This window comes from Centroberyx gerrardi, chromosome 11 (assembly GCF_048128805.1).
Source record: "Centroberyx gerrardi isolate f3 chromosome 11, fCenGer3.hap1.cur.20231027, whole genome shotgun sequence".
NCBI classification, from domain to species: Eukaryota; Metazoa; Chordata; class Actinopteri; order Beryciformes; family Berycidae; genus Centroberyx; species Centroberyx gerrardi.
This window is the reverse complement of record NC_136007.1, coordinates 12,596,008-12,613,554: the sequence shown is the minus strand read 5'-3', so window position 1 is coordinate 12,613,554 and position 17,547 is coordinate 12,596,008. Positions and strand designations below refer to the sequence as shown.

The 17,547-nt window shown below is 41.4% G+C and overlaps 1 protein-coding gene and 1 non-coding gene across 2 annotated transcripts; one reads left to right on the top strand and one right to left on the bottom strand.

The window, feature by feature from the left end:
• Positions 1–904: 904 nt before the first annotated feature.
• Positions 905–976, top strand: trnae-uuc (transfer RNA glutamic acid (anticodon UUC)). The gene has a single exon. It is a non-coding gene; the product is annotated as a tRNA-Glu (tRNA).
• Positions 977–2,958: 1,982 nt separating this feature from the next.
• uspl1 (ubiquitin specific peptidase like 1) lies at positions 2,959–15,298 on the bottom strand. Its single transcript, XM_071911794.2, has 9 exons — positions 15,177–15,298; positions 14,115–14,271; positions 13,088–13,210; positions 11,951–12,959; positions 11,384–11,494; positions 9,568–9,697; positions 7,733–7,858; positions 5,616–5,776; positions 2,959–5,490 (listed from the first exon to the last, which is right to left on the bottom strand). Exons 2-9 carry the CDS (start codon positions 14,238–14,240, stop codon positions 3,578–3,580), a joined length of 3,699 nt encoding a protein of 1,232 aa, XP_071767895.2. The 5' UTR covers positions 14,241–14,271; positions 15,177–15,298; the 3' UTR covers positions 2,959–3,577.
• Positions 15,299–17,547: the final 2,249 nt, after the last annotated feature.

Here is a 17,547-nt window from a genome sequence, read left to right as displayed (position 1 = left end):
GTCCATCACTTCCTCAATGTGTGTGTGTGTGTGTGTGTGTGTGTGTGTCTGTGTGAGATTGCACTTGTCAGATGGTACAAACATGCACACACACACACATACAGAGTTTCATGCTTGGCCGACATAGGTTAATTTACATTACAGAGTATTAGTTAAAGGTGCTCTTCATTCTCAGCTTCACATGTAGCAGGGGTCCCGGAGGTTGTGTGGGTCCCCTGCAAAACAAGGAATAGTTTAGTCCGAAGAGGTCAATGCATGGCATGGGAAGTCTTTGTAGATATACATTAAGATCAAGTCAAAACCAGTAGATCCCTGTAAAAAAAAAAAGTTCAAAGCAAGGCCAGGGATCTAGTGGTTATGACTGGATCTTTACAGTTCCCAAGCATTGATTGGTATATTCTGACTCTGACTATTCAGTTATACCTATATCCAAAGATCACCTGTCCTACTAAGGAATAATTTAATTTCACTATAATTTAATTCACCAGAAATTATTAGACAGCACTGAATGCACATAATACTCTTTTCATGACTGATGAGGTGATTTCAGGTAAAAGCCTTTATCCCTTATTGATTTCCCTTATTAAATCTATACCAATCACAAACGAGGAGATAAAGAGAAGCAGACGAGAAGGATTTTTAAGCTTTTGAGATGTGGATTGTGCAAAAGGCGCTGAAACTCAGTAACAGGAATGTGTCCCTATGTTGTACATTCAGTGTATAAGACAGTGAGCTGATAGTCTTTCCATATTATGGGGGTCCTTGGGGACAAAATCTATTTTGTCTATTTGTGAAGACGTGACAGATCCCCTGTTTTCAGGCAGATATACGAGTATTTCACTTACAGCTTTACTTCCGCGGAGCTTCTCCTTTAAAAGCCGTGATGACGGAAGTCGACGCCAAGTCCCATATGGTCTAGCGGTTAGGATTCCTGGTTTTCACCCAGGCGGCCCGGGTTCGACTCCCGGTATGGGAACTTGTATTTTTGTTCTTTTTCGGGTTAATTAATGATGCACTAAACTGTCTGTGCCTCGTCTGTTAAGGCGACGTTATAAAGGCAAAACAGCAACAACCGTAACCGGATCTGCACGAGAGTGAAATGGTGCGCACTGCCAGGAAACGGCCGCTAGGTGTCGCGTCAACACTTCTACACAGGGTTTATAGGCTGCATCATGATGCCCAACTGCCTGTCATGCCAAGGGCCACTGATGAGCCCCCCCCCCCCATATTTGAAAATCATTTTGTTGTTGGGTTTAGTACAGTTTTGCAATTTTTCTACCCCCAAGATTAGGAGATAGCAGTGACAAGTAAACTGTCATTCTTATATTCTCTCATTGTCCTCACTGCTGTTGAGTGAAATAATGAACTATTCCTCACTTTCCTGTGGACTCCCCAAAAACATCAAGGACCCCACTTTGGGAACCAGTGCACAACCTATGATTACATGTGACTATATTACAGTTTTCTATTTGAGAAACAAGAGAAAATGAGAGAGAATTAAGAGAAATCACACATAGGCCTATATGAATTTCCCCCTGATTAAAAAGGCAACAATTCCTGTCTTTTTCTTGCCTGGTTCAAGTCTTTCACCTGCCTGTGAAAAACAAACAGCACCTTGCAGCTCCATAGCAACACCGTAGATGTGCAATTATTCTGGAAATGATTTTAGTTAGGCTTCATTTTGTGCTGGCTAAACCATGAGAGAAGGAAGTGAAAGGGAATTTTCAACATTTTTTTCTTTTATTCATTCATTCTCCCCCAATTTCACAAGATTTCCTGTTGGGTTACAAAGCTATGTTATTAACTGTCAAGGACAAGGGAAATTCAAGCCTCTGTTCATCATATTGCCCTATCTGAGATGGTTCAAAGAATCAGTGTGAATTTGAACTCTATCCATTCTAACCATGCACACTTTAAGAACTGCAGGTATTGAATAAAGCTACATGAAAATGGTCACCGGTTTCTTTTAACCCTCTGAGAGTTCAAAACTCATTGAGCAGGAAAAAAAAGACTTCTTCGCTTGATTTTTTAAATTAAATTGTGTTAAGGTCAGTGCAGCTAACGGAGGTGAATGCAAGCCTTATTCATCTTACCTTTCACTCATCTTCTAAGCCATCTCAAGAGGTGTTTTACCGTTTCCCAACATGGCTACCAGTGCTGCAGATGATGAAATCAAGTGTTTTAAGCTGTCATCTATGACATGCATTTTCAGAATATGAACTCTTGGAAAATTAATATCAATAATTCAATTAGTATTCTGAAATGTAACTGTAATCCTGCCAAAACCAACTACTCAGATTACATTTTTGAAAAGCATCTTGGACTAATTTCTGCAACCTGATCATTGTCAAGTTGTCTTCTGGCTGCTGTCAAGAAGATGGATGGATGATGTATCCTGAAATAGTCAATGCAAATTTGTTGCCACTAAAATATGCTTTGATCTGTAGTAGACTCAATATAGAAATGATGCTGAATCATAGGACTACATGGTGTTTTGACTTTGGTGTTTTGACTGAAACTGAATACAAGTGGTGTAACTACTTGCAACTGTACTTTTTTTTTTTTTCACCTTAACTTATCCAAGTTTTAGACATGATTACCATGTTGCATTTACAATGCTACAAATATTCTTGGCTTTAACTGCCATAACTGACGCTATGTCTTTGTTGATATGAGCTAAAAGAAGGAACCACCAGAACCAGAAGGGCTAATCAATACATTAACTTTTGGTGGGAAGACTTTGGAACATGCACAAAATCTTAATGATCGTCACTCAAATATATCTAGGTACTGGAGTAATTTTCTCTGACTTCAGTCAAATTGATCTACACAGATGTATGGCTGATGGTAGGTGAACATGTTTGCAAAAGAAACTACATACATATTCACATAAGTTGTGCTTTATAACAATGACAATCATTCTCACATTTTGTACAAAACAAACAAACAAAAAATATATACACATTCAAATTATTTATTTAATGACACTAAAAAAAAATCCTACATCATTTTTTTTAGAATTTCATTCAGAGAATTCAAGTAATTTCTAAAAACAAAGAAAACTCAACGCAAACTGTTATCACCTTAAACATGATGGGCTCAAACAACCCATTAATGACATACAAAAGTGCCAAACTAGCCCATTACATAAACAGTTAACTTAAAGATGCAGTTCACAAGTTTCTTGCTAAGTGACAACTCCAGTAGACTAGTCTTTCTTTAGATATGCCATCTCCAACACTGTTGCTAGCTACCAAATGATTGTCTTCTGGCTCAGCTAACTAGCTTCACACAAATTGCACGACCAAATCCACCACGTCTCTCAGAAAAAGACATTTACGAGTTGGATCCCTCCAAGTTAATGGTAACATGAATACATAGAGATAATTCACTACTTTAAACTTTCAAACTGCATCTTTAAGAGGAGCTGTGCCACTTAGGCCCGGCACATCTGACTGAAAGATGAAGTGTAGCTTCTTTGTTATAAACTATGGTCAATTTTGCATAATTTCCTCATAGCAGCAAGGTTAATATGTCATCTGTGCTTGCAGCTTGCAGACAACGCCCACCCCACAGGCTAAAAGAAAAGGTCGAGTGCACTTAGTGCTTCAGTCTCCATCTCAGTCTGTTGCTGAGCGGCAGCGCCAGAGAGAAACTCCTCCAGGAAGTTGTCACTGTTGGTCGTGAAGGCCCCCCCGTCCGCAACAGTGTTCACCTGTGACGCCCCACCAATAGCATTCCCCCCATAGTCCAAGGGGTTACCTCCATCTTGTCCAGTGGTAAGCATCTCTAGGAGGCCAGTGCTGTCTGGCGATAGGTTGCTGGCTGTTGTTGCTGGTGAAATCAAGTCAGCGAAGAACTCGCCACAAGTGGAGGCGTCGTAGGTACTGGAGGTAACGGTGTGGGGGGAGCTCAGGTCAGTGCTGTCCGGTCTGAGGCTGGCCTTCCCTCCAGCTCCCCCCTGGTCACCCAACAGTTGGTTTAGCTTCGCAAGCTTCTTCTTCTTTGCCTTCAGTTTCTTGAAGAGCTTGTACCTGAGGGCGTCAGTCTCGTTGAGACTAGGAGGAACCTTCATTAACTGGCTGCCACGTTTCTCGGAGGGGGATATTTTAGGGAGCCCCATCGCTCCACGAGGAGGAATTGCTGTGTCAGACACCACTGTAGTGGTCATTAGGGATTTCTGGGGGATGGGGGCAACAGGTTGAAACACCTTTGGCTTGCCATCGTGGAGGGCCATAGGAGTTGTTTTTTGAAAGGGCAACGGGGATGGAACAGGGGTTTGAGGAGGAGTTGAGGTGTTTGAGGTCTTTGCACTGAATGCACCATACATTTCTGCAGCTTTCAGCGGCAGGGCCTCACTGTCCTCTCTCCTGAGCGGTGGTTTGGGGAAGTATCCCACAGGGGTCTGCTGTCTTCTCACTGGTTTGGGCGTAGAGTGGCTAGGGATGGTGGGCTTTACTTGTGTGATTGAGGTGGGTGTACGGGTGGGAGGGAGTTTAGCAATGGACGAGTGAGCTTTGGTTAGGGGGTGTCTGCTGAGCAGGTAAGACCAGCGGGCGTTCTGGTCCAGTGATGGCGGCAGCTTGGGACTCCTCTGAGAGATCGGCGGTGGCGAGGTTTCGGTAGAAGACTCAGGAGAGGCTTGTTGTGTAGTTTCAACAGGTGGTGCGTCATCATCCTGAGCAGTAGAAGCCACCTGTGTGGGAAGGATTATTTCCGAGTGCTCGGATGATGCACTCGGTGAAGTAGCTGGGGCTGCTTTTGCCAACACTGCCTTTTTCCCTTTTTGTCTGCTTTGGTTTTTGCCTTTGGCTTTGCCTCGACCTCTTCCTCTCCTGGAATGAGGCACAAATGTAGGATCGCTGGATGAGTCATCTACAGTTTCAGGGTCGGATGTGTTGGGGGTCGAGAGGAGCTGCACGGCAGGGCCATGAGGCATTTCGCTGGATATTACAGCGGAGGAGCTATCTGGAGTAGGGGAAGAGTCTACAATTTCATTCCTGCTGGAAAGACTGGTATCAGGAGTTTGGTCATTGTCATTCAAAGGCCTCACTTCTGAGTCTTTGACCTCCACCAGCGTGAGTGTAACAATGTCGTTGTGGGTAAGGCCCTCAAAGGTGTCGAGCATCGTCGTAGAGCCTATGGATGTATCCACGCCTGCCGTTACTGTCGTGTCCATGATGTTGCTGCTGTCGCCAGATACTGTGAGAGCACAGACAATGTCAGTGTCATTTTGTGAGATGAGAAGGGACTGGTCTGGAGACTGAGCCAGCAGTTCATCTGCCATGAAGTCTTTGTCTGAAAGACTGTGGTTCATCTCATTTTTGGATGGGGGAGATTCCGTAACCGTGGTCGAGGGAGAACAAGCACTTGGCTCGTTGTCGTCTTCCATCTCCCAGAAGACGATGTGGATGTCCTGAGCAGGAACCGGCAGCTTTACATGGGTGGCACAGTGTGGATGTTTCAAGTCGTCAAATTCCAGCCATGATCCTGTAAGGAATAGGAGTGCATCAACTGTTACATAAAGTACACATACAAAAACACTCATAACACGCAGCACATGAAAAACTTATCTTGGGAAAAAAAAAGAGATCTCTTTTATATAGGCTACCAACCATCAGGTTTCTGAATCCAGGTGACAAAGTGCTTGAGATGTTGGTCATACTGGATAACCATGGAAACCGAGTAGCGTTTCCCCTGGAAGTTGAAGGAGTAGATCCTGACATCACTGTCAGGAAGCCCCTCAACAAAGTGCAGTGCAAACACAGGAGGCACTCTGGAGAAGACACACAGCAAGTTTTGGTTAAGTTGATGGTAAAGTGTAGGACTATCTCTAAATAATGTGAATAGTTAATTTCCAAAATGCTATGTACCCATTTTGCAAAATAATCATTAACTTAGGTTTCTCTAAAATAGAGGATCCAGTCTGCAAAAGGGGCAGTTTGTCAAACAAGGAATGGAGTTACCTCCTGTCCTTTAACAACTATAATTAAGTTTTAATTTTGTGACCGAAATTGGTTTCTAAGAGTAAAATGGACCAAATAAATGGGCTAACGTGACTACACAAGTTAAATTTTCTCTTTTGTTCATGTCAAAAAAGTGTCATCACAATAAAAACGTTAAATGCAGAACCTTGAAACAGAGCAAGACAACAAAAGCATCCTCTCAGATGGGTTTAGTGAAATTCACTTTTGATTCAGTCAAATCACACTGCTGGGGTGAAGTAGTAAAGCTGCAATACAATTATTGAAAATTCTAGGGTTCACGTCAATATGGCAAGGCTAAATACGTCAAGCTTTCAACGCTTTGTTTGCATTACTGTGATTAGCTACACAGAAAACATGAAGCCGGTAGACAGATAGAAAGAGAAATTTGGTAGACTTAGAGACATGTGTGCCTTATGCGATAGGCTATGCCGACATACAAGGGTATCTGCTTGTATTTTTGAGGTCAATTTAAGACTTTTGCTGTCAGTAGGAATGAAACTTAAAGACCACTTTTCCTACAAAAAAAAAAAAAAAAAAAAAATGAACGGGGCCAGCCTGATATATTGTAAGAGGCAAAAGAGTTAGGAGAAAGAAGTAATAAAACCTTAGAATATCTTCAAAAACAGAAGTTACAAATTTGCACAGCACACAGCTTAAATAGGTGTAACCATGTTTGTTCAGCACCACCCAGGCCAGGACTCAATCTCACAACCTCTGCTGCAATTGGCAAGTCATGAACTTGTCATCTGACTAGTTACTTAACAAGTGGCTGTTTCACAGTAAGACTAAAGCAAACACCAGGGCGCACCATTACGACTGTCCTCCCCTAAAAGGCAGAATTCAAATTAGTTTAAAAAAATTCAATTTTGAAGATAAGACAACATAGAAATATCTGTTGTTTTTTTTTTTACTAAGACTGAATGCTCCATAAGAAAAAACACTGATGTTTAAAGATGCGCTATTTTCCATTGACTATAATTGTTTACACGAGGGCAGAATTCACAATTCTGTCAAAAATTACATTTTTGAGAAACAATTATGAAATCGTATATACTTCATTGACAATGACTGGAAAATGTTGCAATTTATTTTCTTGAAAATTGGACATTTATTAAGATAATTTACAGTGGTTGTTTACAGTACCATTTATAGTGAAACATTTTCATGCAGTAGGCTCGTTTGATATTTTCATCCCTGTGGACCGTTTACTGGGGATAGTCTGAAGATGCTGTGTAGCATGTTTGGTGTCATTTGCATGTAAAATGTAGGAGGAGTTAAGTTTAATTAGTTTTACAGTCTTTGATAAAAACAGAGTGGACTGACTCAAAATTGACTACAGGTGGCAGTGAAGCAAAGCTTCTTCACATATTGACAGAGTCACTGTGAAAACTAGAGGTCTGTAAGATGCATCACTGATCTATTTCAGGTTTTTAAAGTTCGTAGGTTTATTGATTGCTGTAGCGGACTGGACATGGGACTGGACCTGTGTGCAAAATTTGGTGCATTTCCATGCATGGGAAGGCTGTTTTCAAGAAAGACCGGCAGCAGAATCCAGTGGAGTTAGAGCTTTGTATATAAAGAGGTAAAAACAATATATATGTTCCATCATGAACTGAAGTGACTGAATCTAAATATTAAAATGATGAATCCCTTAAAAGGGTAGTCATTCAAAATCCTGTCAATAAGTTAAGGTGAAGACTTGCATGCACTCAACACAATAAGCACATAAACAGTTTCATCCTCACCTCTCCAGCACCATAGTCCTTGTCTGATTCTTCTTACAGCACAGATTGCAGGGGGCGAGGTGAGCTGCGTGAAGTGGGTGCCAATCAGGCACAATATTTGTGAAACTGGGAAGAGGTTTCACAACCCTGAAAGGAAAGCGTGAAATATATTTAGGATTCATATAGCCTTTCAAAAGTTAATCATTTTCAAATGAGGGGAGGAGAAAGAAACTTAAGGTAATAATCATATTTCCCCCCGGCAATATGGTGTTAATATGTTAAACCCAAATAATAGTATGTGTATTTAGGGATTGTTTCTCTATACATATTGCACAATAGAAGTAAAAAAAAAAGTAGAGAAATAACCGTAGAAGTTACTAATGTTTGTCTTTAAGCTCTGTAGCAGGAACATGTTGATTCAAGGCAGGTTTGATAACTTTTGTTTACTTATACTCATTTAGCCAACAGTGTGCTTGAAAACAGAGTGAAATCCTCTTAGAGATACACTGAAATGTAAAAAAAACTCTGGAAAGAAAACTCAACAATAAGATAAAGACTTCAGGAAAGTTAGGGGGTTGCAGACTGCTAGAAGTCGGTGCCATCAAAAGGTATTTGATTATAGGTCACAGATGGTTGATCTGTCCAAATATTTTCATTATTTTTATCAAAGAGCTGTAGTTCTTTATCTGTTCATCTGATACGGCTCAATGACAGCAGTTAGAGCTCAAAGACATCGTGTCATTTCACATACAGAGTGGCACAAGTTTTAAGTGACATAATGTCTTGTTGTCTAAATAGACATTGTGTTCACTGTACAGATACACACAGGAGCAAACAAAAAGCAGAAGCAGGGGCAACGGAGAGCGAACTGAGTGGTGGAGAGGGACAGAAACACCTGAGTTCATATCATAAACTAATTGCTTGTGCTGGTGCAGCAGTGATCAAATTTCCGATTTCTGATTAAGCCAGTAACACTGTTCACAAAAGTACTTTCAAGTGCTTAATTTATTATTCAAGTACTTCCCCATCCTTGTAAATAACTAATCAAAAACTAAAGCCATGTAGAAATTTCCAGCACCTGTACACTCCATGTAGTAAAAATTATTAACAGTTAGTATATCGCAACAGTTTCAACAAATGCACAGTGTGAAATAGTGAGCTGTCTGATCAAAAATTTGTGATCCGTTTGTCTACTCTGCAGACATTGGAAATCTTTATCAGAAACATCTATCTCACCCAGCTGCCAGGTTCTCCCAAAAATGTATATGTTTGCACCATTAGGCCTACATGAAATTTGTAGACTCGCTCAGCCATTAGGTATGTGAAATTTCAAATTAATAACATCACAAATTATCATTTTTGTAGTTATGTGTGATATTACAGTGCCAAAGCGCCACCATGTCACATTATCCTGGGGAGAATTCTTCTATTAGTCGGACACAAGGCAGCAGCAAAGCGTTCCTGAGTTCTATATGTTCCAATTTGCTTTATAATGAATCAACAATTCCCTGTTCACTGTCACTTTCGGAGAAATGTTCCGAGCCAATGTACTTAGAGAAGAAGGAAAGGACCATTGATTATAAGGAAATTACACAAACTTTTCTTTGACGGTTCATTGCTTTTTTTCTCTTAAAAATTATCTCTGAGGCAGAGAGTGCCCTCGTCCAATTGCCATAGGGTGATATAGTATTTGCTCCCGACATGATTCCTCTTGAGCTTTTAACCTCATATAACTGTCAAGGTTCTTGTTAACTAAGGCAAATCACACAGGCAGTTTTCCAAAAAGGCTCAAGACAAAATGTTTTAGTTTATAAAGTAAAATATGTATAATGTTGATACTATATTTTGTTACTTGCCTGAGGTTGGTGGCAGCTTTGCAGTCACTGCACTCAAACTCCCAGTGGAAGGTGAGCTGGAAGAGAGGCTCCACCCAAGAGTCCATCATGAACAAGAGGGGCATGGCGAAGACCGGAGTCTCCCTCTGACCTGAGAAACACAACCGAGCAGCGGTTAGAGCATCGTCACGGCTACAGATACACACATAACCATGTCAAGGTGATTTCTCACATCTGATTCTAAGGATTGGATTTTAAGAGATCGCATCCGTATCCACACTTGACCTGAAAATGGCTATTATGCGACTGGCTGTATTTATTTACATCTGTGTCTGCATTACTTTTCCCCGCTCTCCCATCTCCATCTCATGTATGTGCATTGTGGCTGTATTGCGACCATCACAATGTGAGCAAAATACGATTTTTGCATGTCCACATCTGTCACTTAATGCTTCCTGGTGTTGCCAGATGATAAAAAGTCTCTTCGAAACGACGAGTGCAACCGTTGCCTTAGATAGTCAATTAAGACTCATCACTCAGTAGGACTTAATGATTTGCAAATGAGATGACAAAGAATGTCAAAATATACCGTGATTACTTCTGCTCGTGTTGTGACTCGGTTGCTGGAAACCTCATTCACGTCTCTGATGAACATTCAATTTGTGCATCTCTGCTAGAGCTACACACTACGGCTTAACTGTTATCGTGATGTTTTTACATCTTGATTGAGGTTGCCAATTACCACATTTAATAGTAATTAAAAAAAGGTGAAAACTACTAAAAGGTTGAAATTTAAAGGTTGAAATACACTACCTTTTTAAAAGCCATTATGAAGCCTTCAACTTTGTGTATAAGACTACAGTTAGCAGGGTTAACTTCCCAAAACAAGAAATGAAGACTCCTTTATATTACTGAAAATTTTTATCACTGTAATCTGCTTGGCAAATAAGTAGCATTAGGCTATATGAAATCTAATATTCATGCACAGGCGGCTTGAGGGGCTCAGGGTGCATTGTGTTGAAAAGCATTAGTTCAGACATCTCTGCCTTGCTCACAGTAGCTGGGAACAATTTGCATATGGTTTCAGAGCCAACATTGGTATTCTATCAGTGCTGTTGGTTTGAAAAATATAGTGCAAAGAAATGTATTATGACAGCTGTGTAGGACACCGTCTGTGTTGCGTTTCGTCTGTCTCCTCCTCACCTTGCTTCTTTCCCTCTCACCTGAAAGGAAAGTATGCATTCTTCCAATTCTATATTCAAGCTGTAGTCTCAAAAAAATTCATTGCAGTAAGCCCTTAACTCTTTCTACTGTTAACCTTAAACCTTGTTTGTTGTTAAATCGATGCATGGTGCTGTTCTGAGAACTGGCAAATGAAAAGTCTGAGCTGTCTCTGCTTTTCTGTGAAATTGTGGGCCTGCTACTTTCCACACTCTACATAAACAGGTTCAGAGAAAGAGAAGGGCAAGAGGAGGAAAACGAATAAAGTGCTGCTCAACAACTGCATCTAATGCTTTCTTTCGTGTCTCGTCTGTCACGTTCAATCAAATGAATTTTAAACAGAACAATCGCATTCTGTGGATCAACTTCAGGTAGAACATGCATCCGTTTAGAATGCATTACCTGTTCATTTCCTGATACAATACTCAGATTTGGTTACACCCCATTTTGGCTGCTGCTGTTTTGAGTGGGTGTGAAAGTCGACCAACAGGCAAGGTCATTTCAGTTGCATGAGAGGCTAAACAGTGCTAAACAGACACTAACCTAGAGCATCCAAGATCATTTTTCATCAACTGGGTTCATTCATGGCATGTTGTACTTCAGTTATTGATCTTACCCAGTTTGCAGTGTAGCTTGGGCTGCAGCAGTTTGAAGATAGACATCCTGAGACTCTGCAGGTCTGAGTTAGCCTTTTGCAGCACATGACTTGGCACCCTGACAACCCCATCTAGACAGAGAGAAACAAGTTCAAATGAGGAACACACATCACTTCACATGAAAGTGAATTCTGAACAAATATGCAGGAATTATGTTCTATAATAATAACACAAAATAATTAAATTAATGTAAATAGTGGAATTGTGGAATCTAAAAATGTCCACAAACAATGATGTAAGTACTTCTTTTACAGCCAACACATTTAGTGCCAAGCTACAATCTGAGTCATCTGGCTGAAAAAGATATGAAACTTGGTGATGTTTAAGTTTAGTTTATTTGCACAGTGATAAAACACAGAAGCAAAGAGATTTAAAAAAAAATAAAAACATGGGAAAAAAAGAGATTCAAAATGACTAACTTGTGACATGTACCATATGCCATTCTATATACTGAAAACACCACAGACACTTCACAAAATCTGCTGAAACTACCATTATACTGACAGGTTAGATTATCTGTTACTCACCTGTGCCAGTCTGCTGGTGGGCGTCGACGTCAGCACAGGCCTCGTCGTATTCTGTGATCAGCTGCCAGACAGATGACTGCTGAGGCTCGTCTTTAGGTTTGGACTTCCTCAGGTTCTTACAGTTCACCAAAGCAACAAGCAGCGCGTCCAGCCAACACAGGTTGTCCTTATTCCTCCAGAACAGCCCAGGTGGGACAGATACAAGCTCATCTGGCTCCTCTGACATCATTATCGTGGTTGGGGACAAATCTTCAGGTTCTGACTTTATTCCTACTTTGTTCTTACATGTGGAGATCATGTTGCTGTCCACAGTCCTTGCTTTTTGTTCCATCTTCGTTGGTTGCTTGCTGTGCTGAGGTGACAAAGTATTGATTTCGGTTGGATCAACCACCCCGTTTGTAAAACCAGACTGGCTGGAGTCCAGATTGCAGGGTCCACAGGACGCCTCAGGTGAGTCAATCAGTTCTTCATCCTCCACCTCTGAGGTACCAATGGCATTCTGATGAGGAGAGAGCACTGGCACGCCCCCATCAGTGGTCAACAAGCCCTCTGATGAGCAATGTGCGTCTAGCTGTCTAGCTGAGGCGAAGCACATAGGAGAGGAAAGACCATCTGTACAAGCAGCATTCTCTGGTTCCTTCTCCAGAACAGCAGCAGCCTTCTCAGTCTTATCTTGTAGCGATTCCTGTGCTGTTGTCTCTGTAACTGGACAATCAGAATCCTTATGGTGCCCGTTTAGCTTGTCTACCTCTGTCTTGGGTGCTGGGTGTTGGCCATTGCTGATAGCTTTTATGTCGGCAGGCTCCGCTTGGCTGTTCAGTGTGTCAGTGACACTTTGTAGCATAGGACTGTCATCTCCATTTGATCGCAGACGTTTGGGTGAGGGTGCAATCAGCTCTTCATTTTCGAACGCAGGGGGGTTTTTCCTTTTGCCCCCAGTGCTGGGCTCCACAGGAACAAGGTTGGCCAAGACATCCTCCAAAGGCCGGCTGACCAGAGGGAAGAGGCACTGGGTGGAAACAGAAGGGAGAGTAAATATGGACGTTACAGAGCGAATTTAGCATAAAATGATATGAAACTGGCTATTAAGGTGTGTGTCTGTGTGTGTGTGTGTGTGTGTCAGTGACTGGGACTGACCTCTGGGTTTGTGCAGAGGATGATGGACTCCTGGAAGTTGATGCGGTAGGAGCGCAAAGCATAGGTCAAGCCCTTGGAAGCACACCAGGGACAATATTCCAATGAAGCAGCTCTTTCCTGAACCTTTGGAAAACATGAAAACAAACATGGTGTTAATAATTAATTAATAGACCACTTAGAGAAGTGACTGGGTAGTAGCCCGCTCAGCATACCTCTACAAAAAAAGGATTGGATTTTTCACTAATTTCACATTTAAACCAAAGATATGAACTGTTTGAATAAATATACCAAAACAGAAAAAATGAGTTGTTTTTCAGGTATTTCTGCAGATCCAGTTGTAGTCTGCCCACTTTTCCATCATGTATTGAAGAAAATTATTTGTTTTCAACAATGTCACATTTTAGTTCAGTTTAACTTTTTCCCCACTGTCGATAGCTTTTATGATTAAATTTTTCCATCACACATTTAAATACTCTTGTGCACGTGCATTACAATAACAAGAGGACAAAGGGGAATTGGAATGATTTGATTAACCTTGCACAAGAGCGGACAGGTGAAAAAGATAATTAAAAAAAGAACTGCTGAAAATTGTGTTGATTAACTTTGTTTCAATGATTACCATTTTTTTTTATTGTTGACCAGCAGATCTCCCCATATCATGTCAGTGAGTGGGAGTTTGAGACAGAGTGGCACATGTGCCATGGAGTTTCAGAGTATCAGGGAGTGTCAAAACATATAAAACCAGTAATAGTACACCATTCTCATTTTACCAGTAAGTTTCAACACATTCTGCAGTAGTACACAGAGTTTCAGTTATGTATCAGCACTTTGACAAGCCTCAAGATCCACATGACAACAGGCTTTAAGCCTACAACAAAACCTTTCGCCTTTTGATACCAAAGATTTCCGTTTTTGTTTTTTTTGAAGTCCAATTCGGACCGATACTGCTCAGTGACAGTATTGTTTCAAACATAAAGCAGCTTTGCACAAGTGACAACAGTGAGAGGAAAACATGAGCTCAACTGACTTTTCCCAAATACCCCGCCAGTGGTGGGGCCACAGCCCCCAAACCAGTGTCTTCACCAGTCATTGGCAAACCACTGATGCTCTTCTGGTCCAAAGCTGTCCGGTGCCATTCAATAAACATTACCATGTCACTGCAACCTGGCTCACCTCCGTAGGAGCTGAGGAGAAAATAACACCGTAGTGCAGGTTACTCAATGTCTCCATATTTACAAGCTATGGTGGTACAACAGCAAGCCCACATGTAAGTGCTCCACAGCTGTCAAAACAGACTTTCTGCATAAACTAATCCTATGGAAGCCCAATGAGAATATATATTGATACACTTTATTTATGCCGTTTTCCCGTGATAATGAGTTACTTTTATTCGTTTTATCGAGATATCGAGATATTTATGTCATTATCTCGAGATAACAGTTTGTTTTTCCGAGATCTCGAGATACTTGTCGCATTATCTACTAATAATGAGTGTGACACAGGTGGGACCTTGACTGCTAGTCAGCAAACTAAATGAGTGTGACACAGGTGGGACCTTGACTGCTAGTCAGCAAACTAAGCTGAAGCACCAGGTCATTCATCCATTAGAAAGGCACAATTTGTAAAGTTCGTGATAAACGAGGAAACATTTGGCCTAAATTGACAGGATTACACAATTAACCATGAGACAAGAGCAAGTGAGAAGCAAATAATCTAATCTGGGGAGCAACCTGGGTGTTGAGACATCTCCTTTGGCCATGCTGCCTTTTAGTGTTGCCCATAATACGTTACAACTACACTCATAGACCCACTAATACTGGATTATGCAAGATGGCGTATCAGTAACATAACGCTAATTTGTGACTGGCCTATGCATTAATTACACTAATGACTAACCTCTAAAGCTAGCATGCTAACTTTAACGAGGTTTACAAGCCTACAGACACTAGCAAAACTACTGGTTTATGTTCCTAGTGGCTAGCATGCTACTGAGATTAGCTGAGATTGAGAGAGCCACATGACAAAGACGGGCACAGAATTTCAGGCGCGGGCTCATCTCTCCGTCTTACTGTATGAAAGTGATACATACCGAAATTAAGTTCATGTTGTGTCTCCCTTTATGAGTTCGATCGGCGAAATGCATCCAAATACAGCTCTATTTATGAATTTCCACTCGCGGTTTATTTCCATGTGCATCCCTCTTCTAGTTCGTGTCACAAACGTTCTTTTTCCGCTCGCCGGCGGTTGTGCAGCAGCCTTTTTCTTCCCCCTTTGTCGGAAAACATGTGTTCCGCAGGCTACTGCCTCCACTTGGTAACTCAAGTAAACTGCAGCAGCATTTCTGCAACTTATTGTTCATGTTAGTAGGCTATGGTATTGCCCAGGAAGCCAGAGGTAATACATTATGAACGTGGCCGGTATTATTGGGAAAACTCGCATTTAATCAGATCAAAACACTTAGGCCTTTAATAAGGCCCAATGTAAAAAATAAAAATTAAGCATAAACATGGCGTGCCATTATTTAGAACGGGAAATCAGATTAAAATATATTAAAACAAAGTGCAAAATCTACTTACCGTTGCGACAGTAAGCAAAAAGAAACACAGCTAGACTTTTTAGACATTAAATGCAAGCCTCTCCTTCCAGTCTATGCTCATAGTTCGTGCATTGTAAATAAAGCCTGACTGACTATTATTATTATTTTTGCCTTTGAAAGAAGTAAAAAGGGTGGAGTTGTTTGGTGGTGGTGATGGGGTGGGGGGGTGGGGGGGGGGGGGGTGAAGAACGCCCACACATGTCCCCCTCTCTACAACAGCCCGGCTCTCCCTCCTCCTGCTTGCCTCTCCTGCTATTGTACCCCCCCCCCCCCCCCCCCCCCCCCCCCCCCGCACACACACACACACACACACACACGCACACTTCTTCCTATGTCTGCCTTTTACACCACCCAATCCCTCCTCCTGCATGCGCCCTCCTCCCTTAAGCCCCTCCTGTATCTGCTGCTCTCCTGTCCTCTATTTTCCTCTTGATGACAAAATGAATTTGCATATTTTTCCCAGGGAGCGCTCATTAGAATGCATAAACTGGTCGCCTTCTAGCCTCATGTGCAGGATAGCTTTCTGCCATTGCATCTCCTGATGCAAAATGAGACAGAGACAGCATCACAGGCAGACATGTGGCTTGAGTCTGGGTTGTGATTGGCATTTGGAATCAGTTTAGCCTTCCCAGTCTTAATTCAGGGATAGGGATAAACTCTGTGTCAGCCATTTTTCTTTGTTTCTATATTAGCTGCAACACAGGAGCACACATACTAACTATTCCTTCAGGAAATATATGATTATGCATGTCTCGGGGACGTAATCGAAACACAACAATTTCCAATATATGCATTTTAATACCTGCATTAGCAAACCTTGAAATTAGCCTTTTCTTAATTTCACCATGATGACATGTTCATTACCGCCCCCCACCCCTCCACCCCCCACTTCGACACACACACACACACCTTTTGAAAAAAATAAATAAAAAATAAGCAAGTAATTTTTGTGTGGGCCATCTTGCCTTAATTTCTATATAATTCTATAAAAATTAAGCGATATCATTCAGTGATGATATAAGTAAGTATGATTGTCAAACTTCATTCAGTTATCCGGCCATGGATGTAGAGCATGGTGGGCCTACATGCACCTGCCTCTATAATTACTGGATGTTGAACATATAGCAGTTCACTCTTATGGTCACTGGGGCTCATTTATAGAACACACAAGTAGGCTGCCTGTACCCGTGGAGCTGCTCTTGAGTTAAACCTATAGAAGACCCGAAAATTTGAGTAGGCTGCGTATAGGCTACCGTTCACTGCAAGTTTGTGTTTCGACAACTTAACACTGTGAAATGAGTTGTACTGGAATGCAATATTTTAGACGAAAACATCAAAAGGTGAGTTTATTGAGTGTTAAACCTGTGTCAATCAGGAGGGGAAAATATGAAACACAGTTAAAGTTTTTATGTGCTATGTTTGCTATTCTGTATGACAATCAGTGTAAAATAATCTAGATTCAACGCAATTAGAGAGGATAAAAGGCAACAACTGATGAAACTAGACCTTAAATACAACTTCTAACATCCCAAAAAAAATCCATAGCCTATTCATGAACATCCCCACGGGTCTCCCTTATCTGTTTATATAAAGGCTACTGACAATAGGTTGTATGGATTCGTATAGATTCCCCATTATGGTCCGTTTTTCTTTCTTTCTTTAAAATGTAGCCCCCTTGCCTTTTAATTGCACATGATAATGTGTCTAACTACAGAGCGAAAAGCTTCTGGTGTAAGTCGATCATATACGTTTTTTTGCATATGGTCCCTCCAATTGGCCAATTAGGGATGGAAAGCATTAGCGCTGCAACACGCAGCTATACAGATTGTACCGTGCTACTGTGCCTTAATCCTTCTCTGTACGT